The following is a 16,460-nucleotide window of genomic DNA, read 5'->3' as shown; positions in this document are numbered from 1 at the left end:
TTTCTTTTAATTTTTTTTTTTAAATAAATTTTATTATTTGTGTAATTTTTCTTGTGATTGACTCAAAATTACAAAAATAATTTATTAAAATAACTATGTAATGTAATTAATAAGCATTTTATTTTTATTGTAAGTGTTATAAATTTATTTAAAGAGAATTTAATTTGCTTAATATACTATGTACAGAAATATATTTATGTTGCAGTGTTAAATCAATGTTCGCAACTAAAATTAAAATTCTTTAATGACCTGGGTCAAAGTATAAAATGAAATTCCCAAACATTCAGTAAACATTTTTAATAGTAAACATTTTTAATTGTAACACATCGAAATTTTTCGAAATATTTCTGTCCGTCTGCTACTCAAAATTACTTCCGTTTTATGTCACGTACGATATACTCTTATTTCGCTCGATATTTTGGACAACAATGTCTCGGAAGTATGTACTTATTACTTTTCTAAAATATAGTACCATCTGAATGGTACATAAAGACCAAATTATTTGTTAGATACTCTTATTTTTGCAAAATATATTCCACTCTAAATATAGGGGTAGAAATGTCAAGTACGATGACATGTAATTGCCCATATGCAGACCCCTCAGGAGCTCTGAAGTAGGTATCCTTAAGCTACGTACACACGGTTGTCAGATTGTCAGGAACATGCTCAGAAAATGGTTAACACAACCATGAGAACTTATGTTGAAACATATGGGTGTTAACCATTTATTGAACACTAGCAGACCCGGTGCGCTTCGCCACCCCAATTAGAAGAATGAAATAGTACTATTAAGTCTCCCTTTGTGAATCTAATTGTAAATGTCTAATTTCATATTTCTGGGTCCATTATTATAGAAAATGCAAAAGAAAGTTACCACTAAAGTCACCTTTTGTGAATTCAAATTCATTTAAAATCATGTGTGCCTAAAATTATTATAATATTCAAAAAGTACCATTGCAATAAACAAATAGTACCATTGATTATCACTTCTTAATTCGCATTCACTAAACCATAACCCGTCAATTTTGTTTCTATAACAATTAATATTTAAAAATTATCACAAAACCCAAAAAAAAACGAAACCGCGGTTTTGAAATTCTTTGGTTTTTTGGAAACGCTAGGTCCATTATTATAGTAAATTCACAAAAGTACGTATGAGAACAAAGAAAAAGTACCACTTGGGACCATAGACGCCTAATTTCATATTTCTATGTCCATTATTACAGAAAATTCATAAAGTACCATTAGAATATATAAAAAGTACCAAAAAGCCCCCACTTGTGGTTTCCCACTCACTCCCATATAAGCTTAATTTCATGGCTTTAGGTTAATTGGTGAAGAAATTACAAAAAGTACCATTCGAATAAAGAAAAAGTACCAAAAAGTCTATCCCTAGAATTCTCACTCACTTTAGAACATATACGATTAATATCATGTTTCTAAGTTCATTGTTATAAAAAATTCAAAAAAGTACCATTAGAATAAAGAAAAAGTACCAAAAAGTCTCCCCCTGGAATTCTCACTCACTTTAGAACATATTCGATTAATTTCATATTTTTATGGCCATTATTACAGAAAATTCAAAAAGTACCGCTACAATATACAAAAAGTACCAAAAATCAGGCACTTGTGGATTCCCACTCACTCCGGTCCATGTAAGCTTTACTTCATGTTTCTAGGTTCATTGGTGAAGAAATTACAAAAAGTACCATTCGAATAGAGAAAAGGTACCAAAAAGTCTCCCCCTAGAATTCTCACTGACTTAGGACCGTGTATGCTTAATTTCATGTTTCTAAGTCCACTGTTATAGAAAATTAAAAAAAAGTACCATTATAATAAAAAAAAGTACCATAAAGTATCCGCTTGAATTTTCACTCACATAGGACCATATACGCTTAATTTCATGTTTCTAGGTCCTTTATTGTAGAAAATTCAAAAAGTACCATTATAATATAGAAAAAGTACCAAAAAGCAACCACGTGTAGATTCCCACCCACTCGGGCCCATGTAAGCTTTATTTCATGTTTCTAGGTTCATTGGTGAAGAAATTACAAAAAGTACCATTCGATTAAAGAAAAAGTACCAAAAAGTCTCCCCCTAGAATTCTCGCTTACTTAGGACCATATATGCTTAATTTCATGTTTCTAAGTTCATTGTAATAGAAAATTCAAAAAAGTACCATTAGAATAAACAAAAAGTACCAAAAACTCTCCCCTTAGAATTCTCACTCACTTAGAACCATATATGCTTAACTTCATATTTCTATGTCCATTATTACTGAAAATTCAAAAAGTACCATTAGAATATAGAAAAAGTACCAAAAAGCAGTCACTTGTAGATTCCCACTCACTCCGGTCCGTATAAGCTTAATTTCATGTTTTTAGGTTCATTGGCGAAGAAATTACAAAAAGTACCATTCGAATAAAGAAAAAGTACCAAAAAGTCTCCCCCTAGAATTCTCACTCACTTAGGGCCATATATGCTTAATTTCATGTCTCTAAGTCCATTGTTATAGAAAATTCAAAAAAGTACCATTAGAATATAGAAAAAGTACCAAAAAACCCACAATTGTGGATTCCCACTCACTCGGTTCCATATAAGCTTTATTTCATGTTTCTAGGTTCATTGGTGAAAAAATTACAAAAAGTACCAATCAAATAAAGAAAAAGTACCAAAAAGTCTCCCCCTAGAATTCTCACTTACTTAGGACCATATATGCTTAATTTCATGTTTCTAAGTCCATAGTTATAGAAAATTCAAAAAGTACCATTAGAAGAACAAAAAAGTACCTATAGTTCTGTTCACACATTTTGGTACCTAAATATTATACCCTATGCCTAACACAAACTTCACTCAGATACAAATCAGCTAACTTTAATGTCGATAAGTGCAATAATTTAAAATATTAAAAAAGTACTATTAGGAGAAAAGTACCAATTTCCCTTTTCTTCCTCGAACACCCCTCAAGTTCGACCTTTAAAAATATTCCATTTTTCCAAAATTGTTTATGCTACAGACATGTCTCAAAATATTAAAATCTGTGTTAATGTGCCCAAGAAAAAATATGTTTTAAAAAAGTACCAAACTGTTTACCCGGATTTGGCCCAATATACACCTTGGCACTCGAGTTACAAATAACACCCCGTTAGTTAATTATTGTATGAACCCAGGAACCAGTGTTAAAAAAATTATCAAAATTGGCTTAATAATTTCAATAAAATGTATTTTTCCGATTTTATCCCCTTTTTGGTACCTTTTTTATCCCCATTGCTTTGGTAAAATTTAATTCAAATAAATTTCTGTATCGTGGTGGGAGCTCATAATAAAATATTCGTATGCCTATGTCAAATTATAGAAAAACATATTTTATGAAAAAGTACCAAAAATAAACACAATTTTTATCCCTTAAGGGTTCGAATTTCCAAAAAGTACCAAACTTATATTTTTTATTTTTTGATAAGTAAAGAATGCGATTTAAAATTTGTTTATATGTTTATTGGTTTAAAAGATACATAGGGTGCAAAAAAAGTACCAAAATACAGTTTTTACCCGTTTTCTCCCCTAAATGTTTCGAATTTCGAAAAAGTACGAAACACCTGTCAGCTTATTTTTTAAATGGAGTAACATGCAACTTTAAGTTTTTTTGTATCTTTATTAGTTTTGAAGATATAAGGTTACCGAATTTACCCGTTTTTACCCTTTTTTACCCCCTAAACGTTCGAATTTCAAAAAATCCCTTCTTATCGGATCGTTTTGGGGAGGGAGGAACCCACAGTTAAAATTTCGTGATTCTAGCTTCAGCCGTTTGGGCTGTGCGATGATGAATCAGTCAGTCAGTCAGTCAGTCAGTCAGTCAGTCAGTCAGTAACGTTACTCTTTTATATATATAGATTTCCTGACAATATTGTAAGAATATGACAACCGTGTATACGTAGCCTTACACATGCAATATTTTTAAAAGCTTACGAAGTTTTTTGTTTTATACAATATCAAAGATTTTTATTTATTCTTAAAGTCCGTCGATTAAATCTATACAAATGATGCGTGTTCTTTTTTATCTCTTTAACCCTTTGCCTGTCCCCATACAAAAACAAGTAAGAAAGTATGGTCGGTCAAGCCCGACCATAAAACACCCTACACTAGCTAAATGTGCAAAAACATTTTTCTTTTGGGGGCCATGATCTCCATGAAATAAGGTAGGGTGATTTACGTCTATATGGAAGTTATTTATGTTGAATTTTGTGTGTATACCAACATTTTTAACAGATTTATGCACGTTAAAGTGATTTTCGTAAAAGGGTCTACATGGGAGCTATGACTAATAATGGACCGATCATAGCAAAATTTCGTGACATGAATTTCGTATAAAACATATTTGGAGCGAAATTTGTGTAGATACTTAAATAAATTATACATTTATGACTGATAAAGTCCAATTTCGGGAGGACATTTGTATGGGGGCTAGGTGAAATAATGGACCGATTTCATCCAGTTTCAATAGGCTTGGTCCTTTTGTGAACTAGTCAGTGAAAACTGGAGGTGAAGTCGTTACCCTATGGTCCGAAATTCCAGTAGGAATACTAGCCTGAGCACCAGTTATGCCAATGGTAGCACATCTCTGAACTTTACAGAGTATCTCCCTATAACTACTTTTTCTCATTGCCTCCCACCAAACCGTGCAACCATAAGTAATAATGGGTCTTACAATCTATGTAAAAATCCAGTTTACCATGCCAGGTCGTAGTATTTCTTACCAATAGAATTCTTCCAAATGTAATAGGCATTGTAAACCCTTTTAAGCCTTTCCCGAGTATTCTTCTTCCATGATAATTTGTTATCAAGGGCGTACTCTAAATAGAGTCAAAAATTAAAAAAAAAAATAAATTTTGTTAGGATATATATATAGATATATAATTTGAATATCTAATATTTTTCACTAGTCAAACTTATGGATTCCAAATCAACAGTAAATTTGCTGAATCTAGCCGTTTTGTAAAAAATTAATTTTCACTGCGTTGCCGACTACTGCATTACCAAATATCTGAGAAAACGAACGTTAATGAGTTCAGTAATTTCTCATTATTTTTCAAAATATTTAGTATTTTTTAAATATCGGTAATTTCCCATCTGAATACCAAATTTACATTTAATAATCTATCAGACAATACCAAATACATGCAAATGTTTGTAATTAATTTCAACGAATTTTAATTTTAATTGTGTATTTAATAAAAACGTTTGGCAAAGGTATAATTCTACACATTTATAAAATTAAAGCACCTTTATTACGGCACTAAATGCAAATATCTCAGGTCAATAACTTGATTCAAGGGTTAAAATGGGCAAAGAAAACGTTATGTTATAATCTTCTCGCACGCTTGTAGTTCCTTATCAAACTATTATAATGTGGGCGTGTATAACGTAAGTCAAATACGTTTTGTTAACATTAAATTTTAAAGAATATTTGTATATTTTTTTTATCAATTAAATGGAATATTTTCCATATTCTTAACGATTAAATAATATGTAATTGAGTTACTCAATAGGTATTTTTAAAAAGATTATCGATCAAATTCAATAAATTCCTATATGTATTATAAAAGCAAATTATTCTTATTATATTTTTCAATAAATGATTAAATCTCCGGTTAAGTTATCAAGGCAATAAAAAATGTCTTATTTACTTAATATCCCCCCTCAAAGATGACTCAATTTAAGGAAAAAAGGCAATAACAAAGAAAAAACTGGAAATACAAATTAAGTTTACATACTCTCTTCCAATGACTTCAGGCTTTGGCAGCAATGTCCGTTCGACGGCGTCGTTGTCGACTTCGTCATTATGCAGTTTTAATACAGAACTTTGAACTCAAGACACTACGTTGTTTTTTGTATATATTGTTGTTGTGTTTATAAATTTGTATGTGTGATTGTGTGGGTTTCCGTAAATTATTGTTTTTTTTTTATAATGTGGTTGATAATGAAATACATACTTAAGTATTTGTTTGATTTTGTTGTTGCTGTTTGTTTGTTTTTTTTGTATGTGATATTTTTGCCGGTCAAAAACATAGCACCATATTAAATAAAAAGTGACTGAACAACGAAAAACAAAAATGGACAAAAAAGAGAACAAATTAAAAAAAAAATTAATTGTTGAATTTTTTTATTTTTGTTTTGCGTATAACTGTAATTGACCATCATACAAAGCCAAACAAAAGCAACAAACACACAAAATGAAATACATACTTTGTGTTTTTGTTACATTTTTTTTCTTTCTTGTCAATATCTTCAATGCCGTTACAAAATAGAAATGGAAAACAGCACATACAAAAAAAAAAACAAATACAGAAAACAAAATCATGTCTAATGAAATTGTTATTGTAGATATTTGTTGCATATTTACTTACAAAGTTAGAAAAATGTAGGTACAAAGAAATTGAAATAAAAGCAACAAAAAAAAAAAACAGAAAAAAACATCACACAATAACAAAAAATTTAGTTTAGTTTAAGAAAAAATCTAGATCAAGTGAAAAATGAAAACAGCAACAAAATGAGTAACAATAACCACAAACATAATACCAAGACCACTTATTCGCACATTCATACTGGCAAGTAGATGCCAGACGTACTACATACATACCTACAATGTATTTTAATAAAAAAAAACCATAAAATCTTTTTAAAATGTACCTACTAGATACAGATTTTAAAGTAAAATACCTACCTATACAAACATTGAATGGGCCATATCTCTAAAACTTTTTAGTCAATTTAGTCATGATCAGCATGTTCAAATTAGTAAGAAAACATAGGTATATACATAGGTTTTTTTCAAAAATAAGAGTAACTGAAACAAAATTTGGTTTTTACGTGGCATTCAGAGGGCGTAGTATTTAAAAAAAATAATAAATTCGAAACATTGTTGTCCAAAATACAATACATTGGAAACTTTTCCAAATATTTCATTAGTGGCCTAAAATCTGAAATATTTTTTTAAAAAATTTTAACATTTTTGTAGTATTTTATTTGTATACTTTTATTAACTTAATTTAACAAAAAACAAAGGACATAATTAAATTCTAAAAATGAGAAAACAAAATTAAAAGATTTCTTTATTACGGCATTGACAAAACAATGGAAACTTTGGTATTATTTTAACAAATATGGTCTAAACTTTGCCATTACTCAATATTTTGTTGGGTATCCCTTATTTTTCATAACTGCTACACATCGACGATACATTGAACCAATTAAAGAGTCAGTGGTCTCCTTTGAAATATTTTGCCATTCCCTTATAACCGCCTCCGATAAATCTTCCTTCCTGGTGTAATTTTGGGTCCTTATTTTAAGATCTACAATTTCCCATAGATTTTCTATGGGATTAAGATCTGGTGATTGGGCAGGCCACTTCAAAACACGTAACTCGTTGGATTGTAACCACTCGGTTACAACCCTAGAGATGTGTTTCGGGTCGTTGTCGTGTTGGAATCTCCAAACTAGGGGTATATTATCCTCAGCGTATGGATACATAACATCGTTTAATATGGTTCTGTATCCTATACCTGTCATGGTATCTTTTATAATATGAATTGGGCCCATACCTTACCCTGAAAAACATCCCCATACCATAATATTGCCGCCTCCAAACTTTACAGTCTTATTTGTTTACTTTGGATCTAATCTTTTTCCCTTTGGTCGTCTTACAAATGTTCTCCCATCACTGCCTCTTAAATTGTTTTTGGATTCGTCGGAAAAGAGGACATTATTCCATTTCTGTATCGACCAGTTCAATTGTGAAAAATTACCAGAATTTAAAATTGGAATAAAATAACTGTAAACAGGATGCTTTTTACATCGTTCTTTTAAATGTTATTTTCATTTTACACTTCTTTCTTGCAGAAGTTTAAAAGTTTCCATTGTTTTGTCAGTAGCGAAATAGTGAATATTTTTAATTATGTTGTTTGTTTTTCAGTTAATTTATATAAATAAAACTATACAAGTAAAATACTAAAAAAAAACTTCATTTTAAAAAAAATATTTTAAATTTTGGGCTACATATGGAATATTTGGAAAAGTTTCCATTGTTTTGTCAACCACTGTAAGTTATTAAAAATTAAAACCGCTTTCGAAAGCTATGCCATCTATTGTAAATCCCTCATTTTTACACCCAATAGTAAAATTTGAGTGGTTTTTCGTTTTCAACTAACTCATCTTGAACAAAGTTTCAATGGTTTTTATTTTTTCAGTCGTAATAACTATTGAGGTTTGCAGTCTCTTATTCGTTTTAATTTCTTCAAATGTCGGATGGACAGAAATTTCGTTAATATTTTGGTTGAACCAATTTTCAATCTACATATTTGGGAAAAATTGCATCGCCTAGGTCATATCTTGCCTTCAACAGATTGACGGACATAGTTAAATCGTCTGAGAACTTTATAAGAACGCAGAATTTATAGTGGTTGATAATGCAATGGAAATTTTTCCAAATATTCAATAAATATAGGCCAAATCACATAAAATGCTTACGAAAATTTATTTAGTGAAGTCTAGTAAATTTAATGACTCAGTATTTTGTTGGATATTACTCATTTTTATAACAGCGACGAGTCATTGAACCATTTAAAGCATCGTTTCCTTTGAAATATTGAGATCTGGCGATCAATTAACACTTCTTACAAATATTTGAACAAATTTAAAATTTTATGTGGAGAACATTTTCAAGGGGCATCTGAAAATTGCATCTTTCAAATGCATTTTAAATCAATCAAATCTGCTTTATAAGATAAGAATATTTAAAGATATAGCCCAAGAAAATTTTCTCGATTTTTTACGGAATTGAAAAGATTAAAAATTAAAATCTTTCATTAAATTGTACAATGTTAATTGTTTGTGTGAATTTAATTTATCGTTATTATGTGTTATTGATTTGGGAATCCATATTTATAAATCTCATTATCAATTTTCATTATTATAACTCTTTAAAGCTCAGGAAGCACCCGAATCTAAAAGATTATCAATCCAGGGACAGCTGTTTCCTCGGGAAAGAACTTTCGACAAGAATAGAATTGTTACAACAACAATAGACTGTGCAAATTTTACTGTAAAATTTTTCTTTATTCGGTTTAGCTCAGAGCATTTAGCTGAATTATTTTCTTTTCTTGTAATGACCAGGAAGATCGTCCCCATTATGTGCTGCTAATTTTATTAAAGACCATCTGTCGCATTAAAAGAAACCTTACTGTCAAGTGTAATGTGTCGTCGTTCGTAATATGACAAATATAATAAGGTATGCGAAAAAAATTATAAAGATCGCTAAACAAAAACAAACAAAAAACAATTTTTATGAGGTATAGAAAAGGCAATAAATATTTGTTTTGGTCTTGAAACGTTTACATCCTATACACATTCAATTATGTAGAATTATTTGTGTTTGAATACCTACATAAAGTAATGGTTTGAAAAACTTATTAATTTAGATAAAACTTAGGAGGTTTTTACTAAATTCAAAATAATGAATTTATTCTTATACATAAATGAAATAATTTAAAACTATTAAATAGCACCATGCTTTGTGTGTCAGTATGTATCATTATAAACTTTTAAGATTTGTAACTTATTTAGAATTTATTATTATAATACCTATATGTCCTAATCGAATGTCTTTCCATTCTTTTTTAATTTCAGATTAATACCACGACCTGTCTGCAAAAACGGACAACAAAGACTACTACATAACTTTGTATTTATTTAATATATTATAACAATCTAATAGTTGCAATTTTGCAACTAAACAATTAAAGAATCCATCAGCTCAATCACATCTACAACAACTACAATAAACGTAAACAAAAATAAAGAAAACAACATCCAAAACAACAGTTTCTACTACAACAACAAAAGCATCAATATGAAATATACAACAAATACAATTGAAAACCAAACCAATACTACAAATGCCAATAACAACATTAATATAGTGACCTCATCATCATCAGCATCATCTTCGTCATCGTCTTCAGCATCTTCCACATCCTCATGCCTGTCCACAGCATCAACGACCAATGGTGGTGGTGTCAATAACAACAACAACAATACCACAAATACCACCGGGAATGCATTATTCTGCGAACAGGTTAATACGGTGACAAATCTCTTTGAGAAATGGAATGACTGCGAACGTACCGTTGTTATGTATGCTCTGTTGAAACGTTTACGTTATCCCAGCCTAAAATTTCTACAATATTCCATTGATAACACTCTGACACAGAACATGGGTTCAACATCCAATCTAAGTACAGTTGTTGTAGATATGAATGCCAATAATCCATCGTATTTACAAAATCTATTGAATGCCTACAAGACATTTCATTTGAGCGACTTGGTCGACACACTGTCCTCATCGTCCTCTGACAAAGATTCCATGCCTTGCTATGGATCTGATTTTCAAATTACAAATTGTGATGAACGAAAGTTGTACGGTAAGAAGGAAGATATTTTACATGAGGTATTGAATATGTTACCTCTACTTAAGCCGGGCAATGATGAAGCGAAAATGATTTATTTATCATTGATACCATTGGCCGTTAAGGATACAATTCGACAAATTGTGCCCACTGAATTGGTGCAACAGATATTTTCGTACATGCTCATACATCCAGCCGTATCAAGTGATGATCGTAGGTAAGTTATCGTTAAATTGTAATGATATTTATTTGTAACTCTATATGAATGATATTAAAAATTCGGCCCAGACGAATATAACACTCTTCCATGTTTATAAATATTTATATGTTCTTCTTCCAGAAATCTTAATGTCTGGCTGCGACATTTGGAGGATCACCTACAAAACTTTAACAACTGTCCATCGCTTAATATGGGTGGTATGCCAACAGCACATGCTAACTATATGCAAAATCAAAATAGTCTTGTTGGTGGCCTATTGCTAGATAATCCAACAATGACTACATCGGGATCATCAGTGACATCGTCATCATCGTCCGCAATGTCAATTTCATCTACGGCATCAAATGTTTCTGTAGCCTCATCATCATTTGGCAACTTGACACAGAATTGTAATGCATCTACAATTTCTAACAACTCAATGATGGGATCACGCAATAATGATTGGCAAACAATACAGCCGCCGAGTAGACAACAACAACAGCAGCTGCAGTTGCAACAGCAACAACAATTGGCAAAGTCGGCATTAGGCTCGGATTGGTCATCGCTGGTGGTTAAACCAAACTCGGTGGCAAATAATACTTCAAGTGTCAATGTTGTTAGCGGAAGCGGCTCCGGCCCGAGTGTTGGTTTGGTGGTTGGTTCAGCTATAGCCGATCAACTCTGTGATAATTTAAATGGTATTACACTGAATGATTTAGCCTCTAGTCAGAATAGTTTAGGCATCAACATAGTTGGCACCACCATAGTAGAATCGCTTGCTACGGTCGACAATGACATTTCTTCTCTGGTTAATGGTGTTGTGGCAGCGGCTGCCTCTGCTACAGCGGCTTCCGTTTCATCGGTGGCTACGACACCAAATATCTTTGGACCACAAACAAATCCCATTATTAACATAATTAATAATAACAACAATTGTAGTGGTCAGCTGAATGGTATCGATGATCATGACACTTCATTCTCAAAGAATGGCACAGAAATCTTAGATTTTGATCCCAACACGAATCCAATGAACAATTGCGATAGTTGCAGCAACAGTAGTAGCAGCAATGTTGGACAAATGCAGGTGAGTTACAACACAAATCAAATATATAATTTAATAATGCATAACTAACAACATTTTCAGCCTCACCAACAAATGGGCTATGCTTCTATTTTAATGAGTAACTGCGGTGACCACTTAGATATTAATCGTTGGAGTTTGGATAGTAAATTTGCAGCTTTAAAAACCAGACGTTCCAATAGTCTAACCACCCAAACAATATCCTCCTCGGCCTCATCATCCAATTCATCGGTGGTAACTGTCAACGATAACTGCTCCAATTCAACAGAGAATTTGGCTCAATTCGCCAATAAACCACGTAGTTTTTCACTATCGATCGAACATCATCGCGGTTCGTTGACCAATAGTGGTTCCGATACACGTTTAGATGATTTTAAACCAAATTACATAAAATTCCAAACACGTAATGTTGGCATGTCCAGCATTGGTTTGTGGTTGAAATCATTGCGTCTTCATAAATACATCGAACTCTTTAAGAATATGACTTACGAGGATATGTTGCAGATCAGTGAGGAGTATTTGCAAAGTTTAGGTGTTACCAAAGGTGCTTCCCATAAGTTGGCATTGTGCATTGAAAAGCTAAAGGAACGTTCTCAACATTTGGCTAAAATGGAGCAGGAATTAAGCAATGGTCAGCTTAAGCTGCAGGCAGCTGTCGAAGAGTTGGCCAACGTTGTTTTGACTCCCATGAAACCGATTGAATTGGTCAGTAGCAATTGTGGCGAGGATAATGTTGCTTTATTGTTTTTAAAAGTCGTCGATTTGGGTAAGTACTTCAAGAGATGTTCATAAGCTGTGTTTGCTATTTATTTTAATTTTATATGTATTTTAGTTTGCTCAATTGCTCAAAAGGATCCCTATTCTGTGGTTGATGATGATAATATTAGTGTAATCTTGTGGATTTTGGATCGTTCCATTCATAATGAGGCATTTGTTAATCATGTCAATCAATTGAAAGAATTAAAATTCAAATTATCCAAATTGAAAATGTCATTGACACCCAAAATACATCATGCCAAAAATGGTAGTAACGGCAATTTAAATAAGCCAAGGTTAGTGGAAAATACTCTTATATTTTTTGTCAATAAATAAAATAATTGAATCTCCAGTTTACGGGTTCCAAACGCTTAGATAACAAGGTTGAATTAAAAAACAACCAGTTCTAGATTTGAATAAAAATCTCTTGCCTATTTCTTGTAATAATTGTTATTAGTTTTCAATTTTCCAGGTGGAATGGCAAATCACGCAAATGTGATCAAAAGAATGGCAGTAATGATCGTATAAATCATCGTAAGAATTCAAATGATATGTTGAATTTTTCATTAAGTTGTTTGCAACAGCAGCATCATCATAATCAGCAAATGCAGCAGCAGCAGCAACAACAACAGCAGCAGCAACAGCAAATTAATGAGTATGATAAATATCACAATAATAATAACAATAGTAATAACAATAACAACAATAATAATAATAATAACAACAACAATAATCAGTATAAAAATACGGCATATCAAAATTATCAACAACAACAGCAGCAAATTAAGCAAATGCAACAACAGCAACAGCAGCAGCAACAACAACAATTACAACCACAAATGCTGCAACAACATACACATTTCCCAGCTTTGCCACAACAGCAACAACAACAACAAAATCAACCACAACAACAACATAGACGTTCTCTAAACAATTTGATTGTGGTGTCTGGGGGGCCTCAACAGCCTCAAAAACTGATGTTTAAACCGGGTCAAGGTATTCTATCAAACACAAACATGACTAATGATGATTTAACTATAGATATGATGAAGTCAAGCCAACAACAGCAATCCCGTAAAGCCAGTTTAACTTCTTTAAATAACAGCAACTGCAACAACAACAACAGCAGTAACATCAATAACAGTTTAAATGCCAGCAATTTGGAAACTTTGCAACAGCAGCAACAACAACAGTCTCCTGCTGCAGCTTCCTCAATGCCAAAGAAAACAATGGCTGCTGTCGTAATGGTTAGTAATGATGATCTCATGCATTCAGCAGCAACAACAACAGCAGTAGCAGCAGCTGGCTCAACAACTGCTAATGTTAATGTTCTTGCTCCACCTCCGCCACCACCCCAAATTCTTATAACCAACAATAACACCCAACAACAAACACAATCCAATAATAATAATACAAATCTTTTAAATGCCAATCATAATACAATGTTGCAACAACAGCAACAACAACACCACCAACAGCAGCAGCAGCATCATGCTTTACAACAACAGCAACAACAATTGCAACTTTTGGCAGCAGCAGCTGCTGCTGTTGGTAACTCATGTAGTCTAAATGTTGGTAGTCTCGTTAACACCTGTAGTGGTAGTACTAACACTACGAATAGTGCTAATAATGTTGGTGCAATTGTTATTGGTAATAATAGTAGTAATAATATTGTTTGTAGTACGAATAACAATAATTGTAGCAACCACAACCACAACAACTCGTGTAGCAATTGCAGCAGCAATTGCAACAATCATCAATTACAAATTAATTTAAAATTACCTCCTCTTAATGAAAACTATCAACATCATCACCACCACCACCAACAACAACAACATCATTCTCCTCCGACAATTACAGATGTTTTGAAAACATCTCTCAATCATCCCTCAACAGACCCTTTAAATGACATTACAAGTTTGGAACAATTGGAGACATTGTGTCTTCAAATGACCGAACAAGCTATAAATTAAAAACAAACAGTAAAACAAATGGAGATACCTAATATTTAAAGTAGTTTGTTTGTTTTCTCTTTTAAAACAAATGTAAATTACATAAATTCATACATAATCATAGTACACATACTCATTCTGCTTCATCACATTTTATACTTGGTTAAGTGCGTATTTAAAGCAAAATGTCCATTTGTATTTAGGAATTTAGAAGAAATTATTATGAACTACTTTACACAGAAGTTTTTTATATTTCCGATGAGCTGTATTAATAGTTTGATCAATAGAAAACTTTAAATTTAAACAAACTTTGACAAATTGCACTTGTTGGCACAAAGATTTGTCCAATTTTTATATTCAGCCCAATTATGAATAAAAATTCCCCGGGAGTTTTCTCCCTTTTACCATTTTTCCTATGTAAATTCAATGGGAAAAAACTCTCGGGGAACAAACTCCCTGGGAATTTTTTATTCATAATTGGGCTGATTATTTATGTGGCTTTTTAACATTAGTTTTAATACTCATGTATTTCATATTTTCTTAAACTTCCTTAAGGGACTGAAGTTTTGAACCTTTACTCTTCTGAATTCGTTAATATTTGGGATACAAGTTTTTCATGGCCATACAAAATTTCAAGTTCTCTAGAATTTCGAAATTATCTTTATGGAAGATAACTTTTGTTCAAAAACTATTTTTTCGTTCAATATCCTGTCTTCAAAAGAAATGGATTTTTAGGAGAAATATACTGAAACTAGGATACATAAGCATTACTATGAGACTAATATTGTAATAACAGGATAAGCGTTATATACAATTAAACTTTAAATTTGAACCTCGATAAAAGACAAGCCTCAGCGATTTGAACGTTTTTGTATATCATAAATAAGCTGTGTACCTTGTCGAAAATTTATGTTTCTTCAATTAAGCTACCTTAACAATACTTGACTTTTCATATGAGTTGAATGCTAGAAAATCTATTTTAGTATTCAAAAACCACATTGTTTGTCAGACAAAATAGCTGATGAATAAATACACTGCCTGAATTTGTCTCAGTAGAACAACTCAAATGAGAACACTGATAACTTTTAAGGTTGCTTTAGGAAACTTTTAAAACATTATTAGGACTTCATTGCGATTGAAAGTGTTAGTAATTCCGTATTTTTCTTCTTTAGAAAAAGTAAAACGATGTTTTTCGGAATGAAATCACTTTGTGGAATGTTTCCCGATTTTATTTAATAAATTTTTGTCTTTTGACAAGCAAAACGTTGAAAGATTAAACATTTTCCAAATTCCTAAATATAAATACAGACATTTTGCTCAACATAGTGAAAAAAACTAAATTAAAAGAGATTTAAATTGCTGAATTGTTAGTTAATATTTTTTGTAATGCAATAATATTTTATTTGTTAATTTTTCTCAAACGCTTCAAAGAAAGTTTTTAGTACATATGTACTACTATACATACGTTTTAAGTTTTGTTAATTACACTTTTATTTTTTTTTATAATAGTATTTATCTTTACTCATAATAATATTATACAATACATATATACTGTATGTCAACTTTTACAGTCTACTTTCATTGTATGAAAGTGGACATTGAACATGGTAATTTATAACATTTTGCAAAAGGTTAAATAGCAACAAGTAGTTTTATGTTAGTGTTTATGACACTACTTTTTTCAATATTTAAATTTGTAGTGTTTGTTTTTTTTGTATTTAGTTTCTTGTCTACATAATTAGTAAGTCATTAGTAGTTGATCTATTAGTATTTTTTGTTTGTTTCATTTCTTAACATGTTTGTTATTTGTTTTGTGTATTTGCTACACTGTAATAAAGTAGCAATTTTTTGGTTTTCTTTAAACAAGACAATAGAAATTTGTTCTTTGTTTCCATTTTACATAATTGATACTACCAATTTTCTTTAGTAATTGTGCTCTAGCTGTAAACCGAAAGTTTAGAAGTTGTTGTTAGCGTAATAAGAAAAATAAACCGAGGAATGCAGAAATTTAA

The 16,460-nt window shown here is 31.4% G+C and overlaps 1 protein-coding gene across 4 annotated transcripts in view; it reads left to right on the top strand.

Moving 5' to 3' along the window:
- The window catches only part of smg (smaug), a 31,549-nt gene that overhangs the window by 9,707 nt on the left and 5,382 nt on the right, over positions 1–16,460 (top strand). Inside the window, exons 3-7 of one of the 4 annotated variants that reach the window (XM_065503042.1) lie at positions 9,682–10,677; positions 10,801–11,743; positions 11,804–12,506; positions 12,573–12,792; positions 12,969–13,743. In XM_065503042.1, the coding sequence (XP_065359114.1) occupies positions 9,905–10,677; positions 10,801–11,743; positions 11,804–12,506; positions 12,573–12,792; positions 12,969–13,743 (3,414 nt within the window). In that variant the 5' untranslated portion in view covers positions 9,682–9,904. Of the gene's footprint in view, positions 1–9,681; positions 10,678–10,800; positions 11,744–11,803; positions 12,507–12,572; positions 12,793–12,953; positions 14,489–16,460 lie in introns of those variants that run through there. The other 3 variants (XM_065503041.1, XM_065503040.1, XM_065503039.1) reach the window with 3 other exon arrangements.

This window comes from Calliphora vicina, chromosome 3, assembly GCF_958450345.1.
Source record: "Calliphora vicina chromosome 3, idCalVici1.1, whole genome shotgun sequence".
Classification (NCBI taxonomy): domain Eukaryota; kingdom Metazoa; phylum Arthropoda; class Insecta; order Diptera; family Calliphoridae; genus Calliphora; species Calliphora vicina.
The sequence above is the reverse complement of the archived record's forward strand: the minus strand, read 5'-3'. Positions and strand labels throughout refer to the sequence as shown.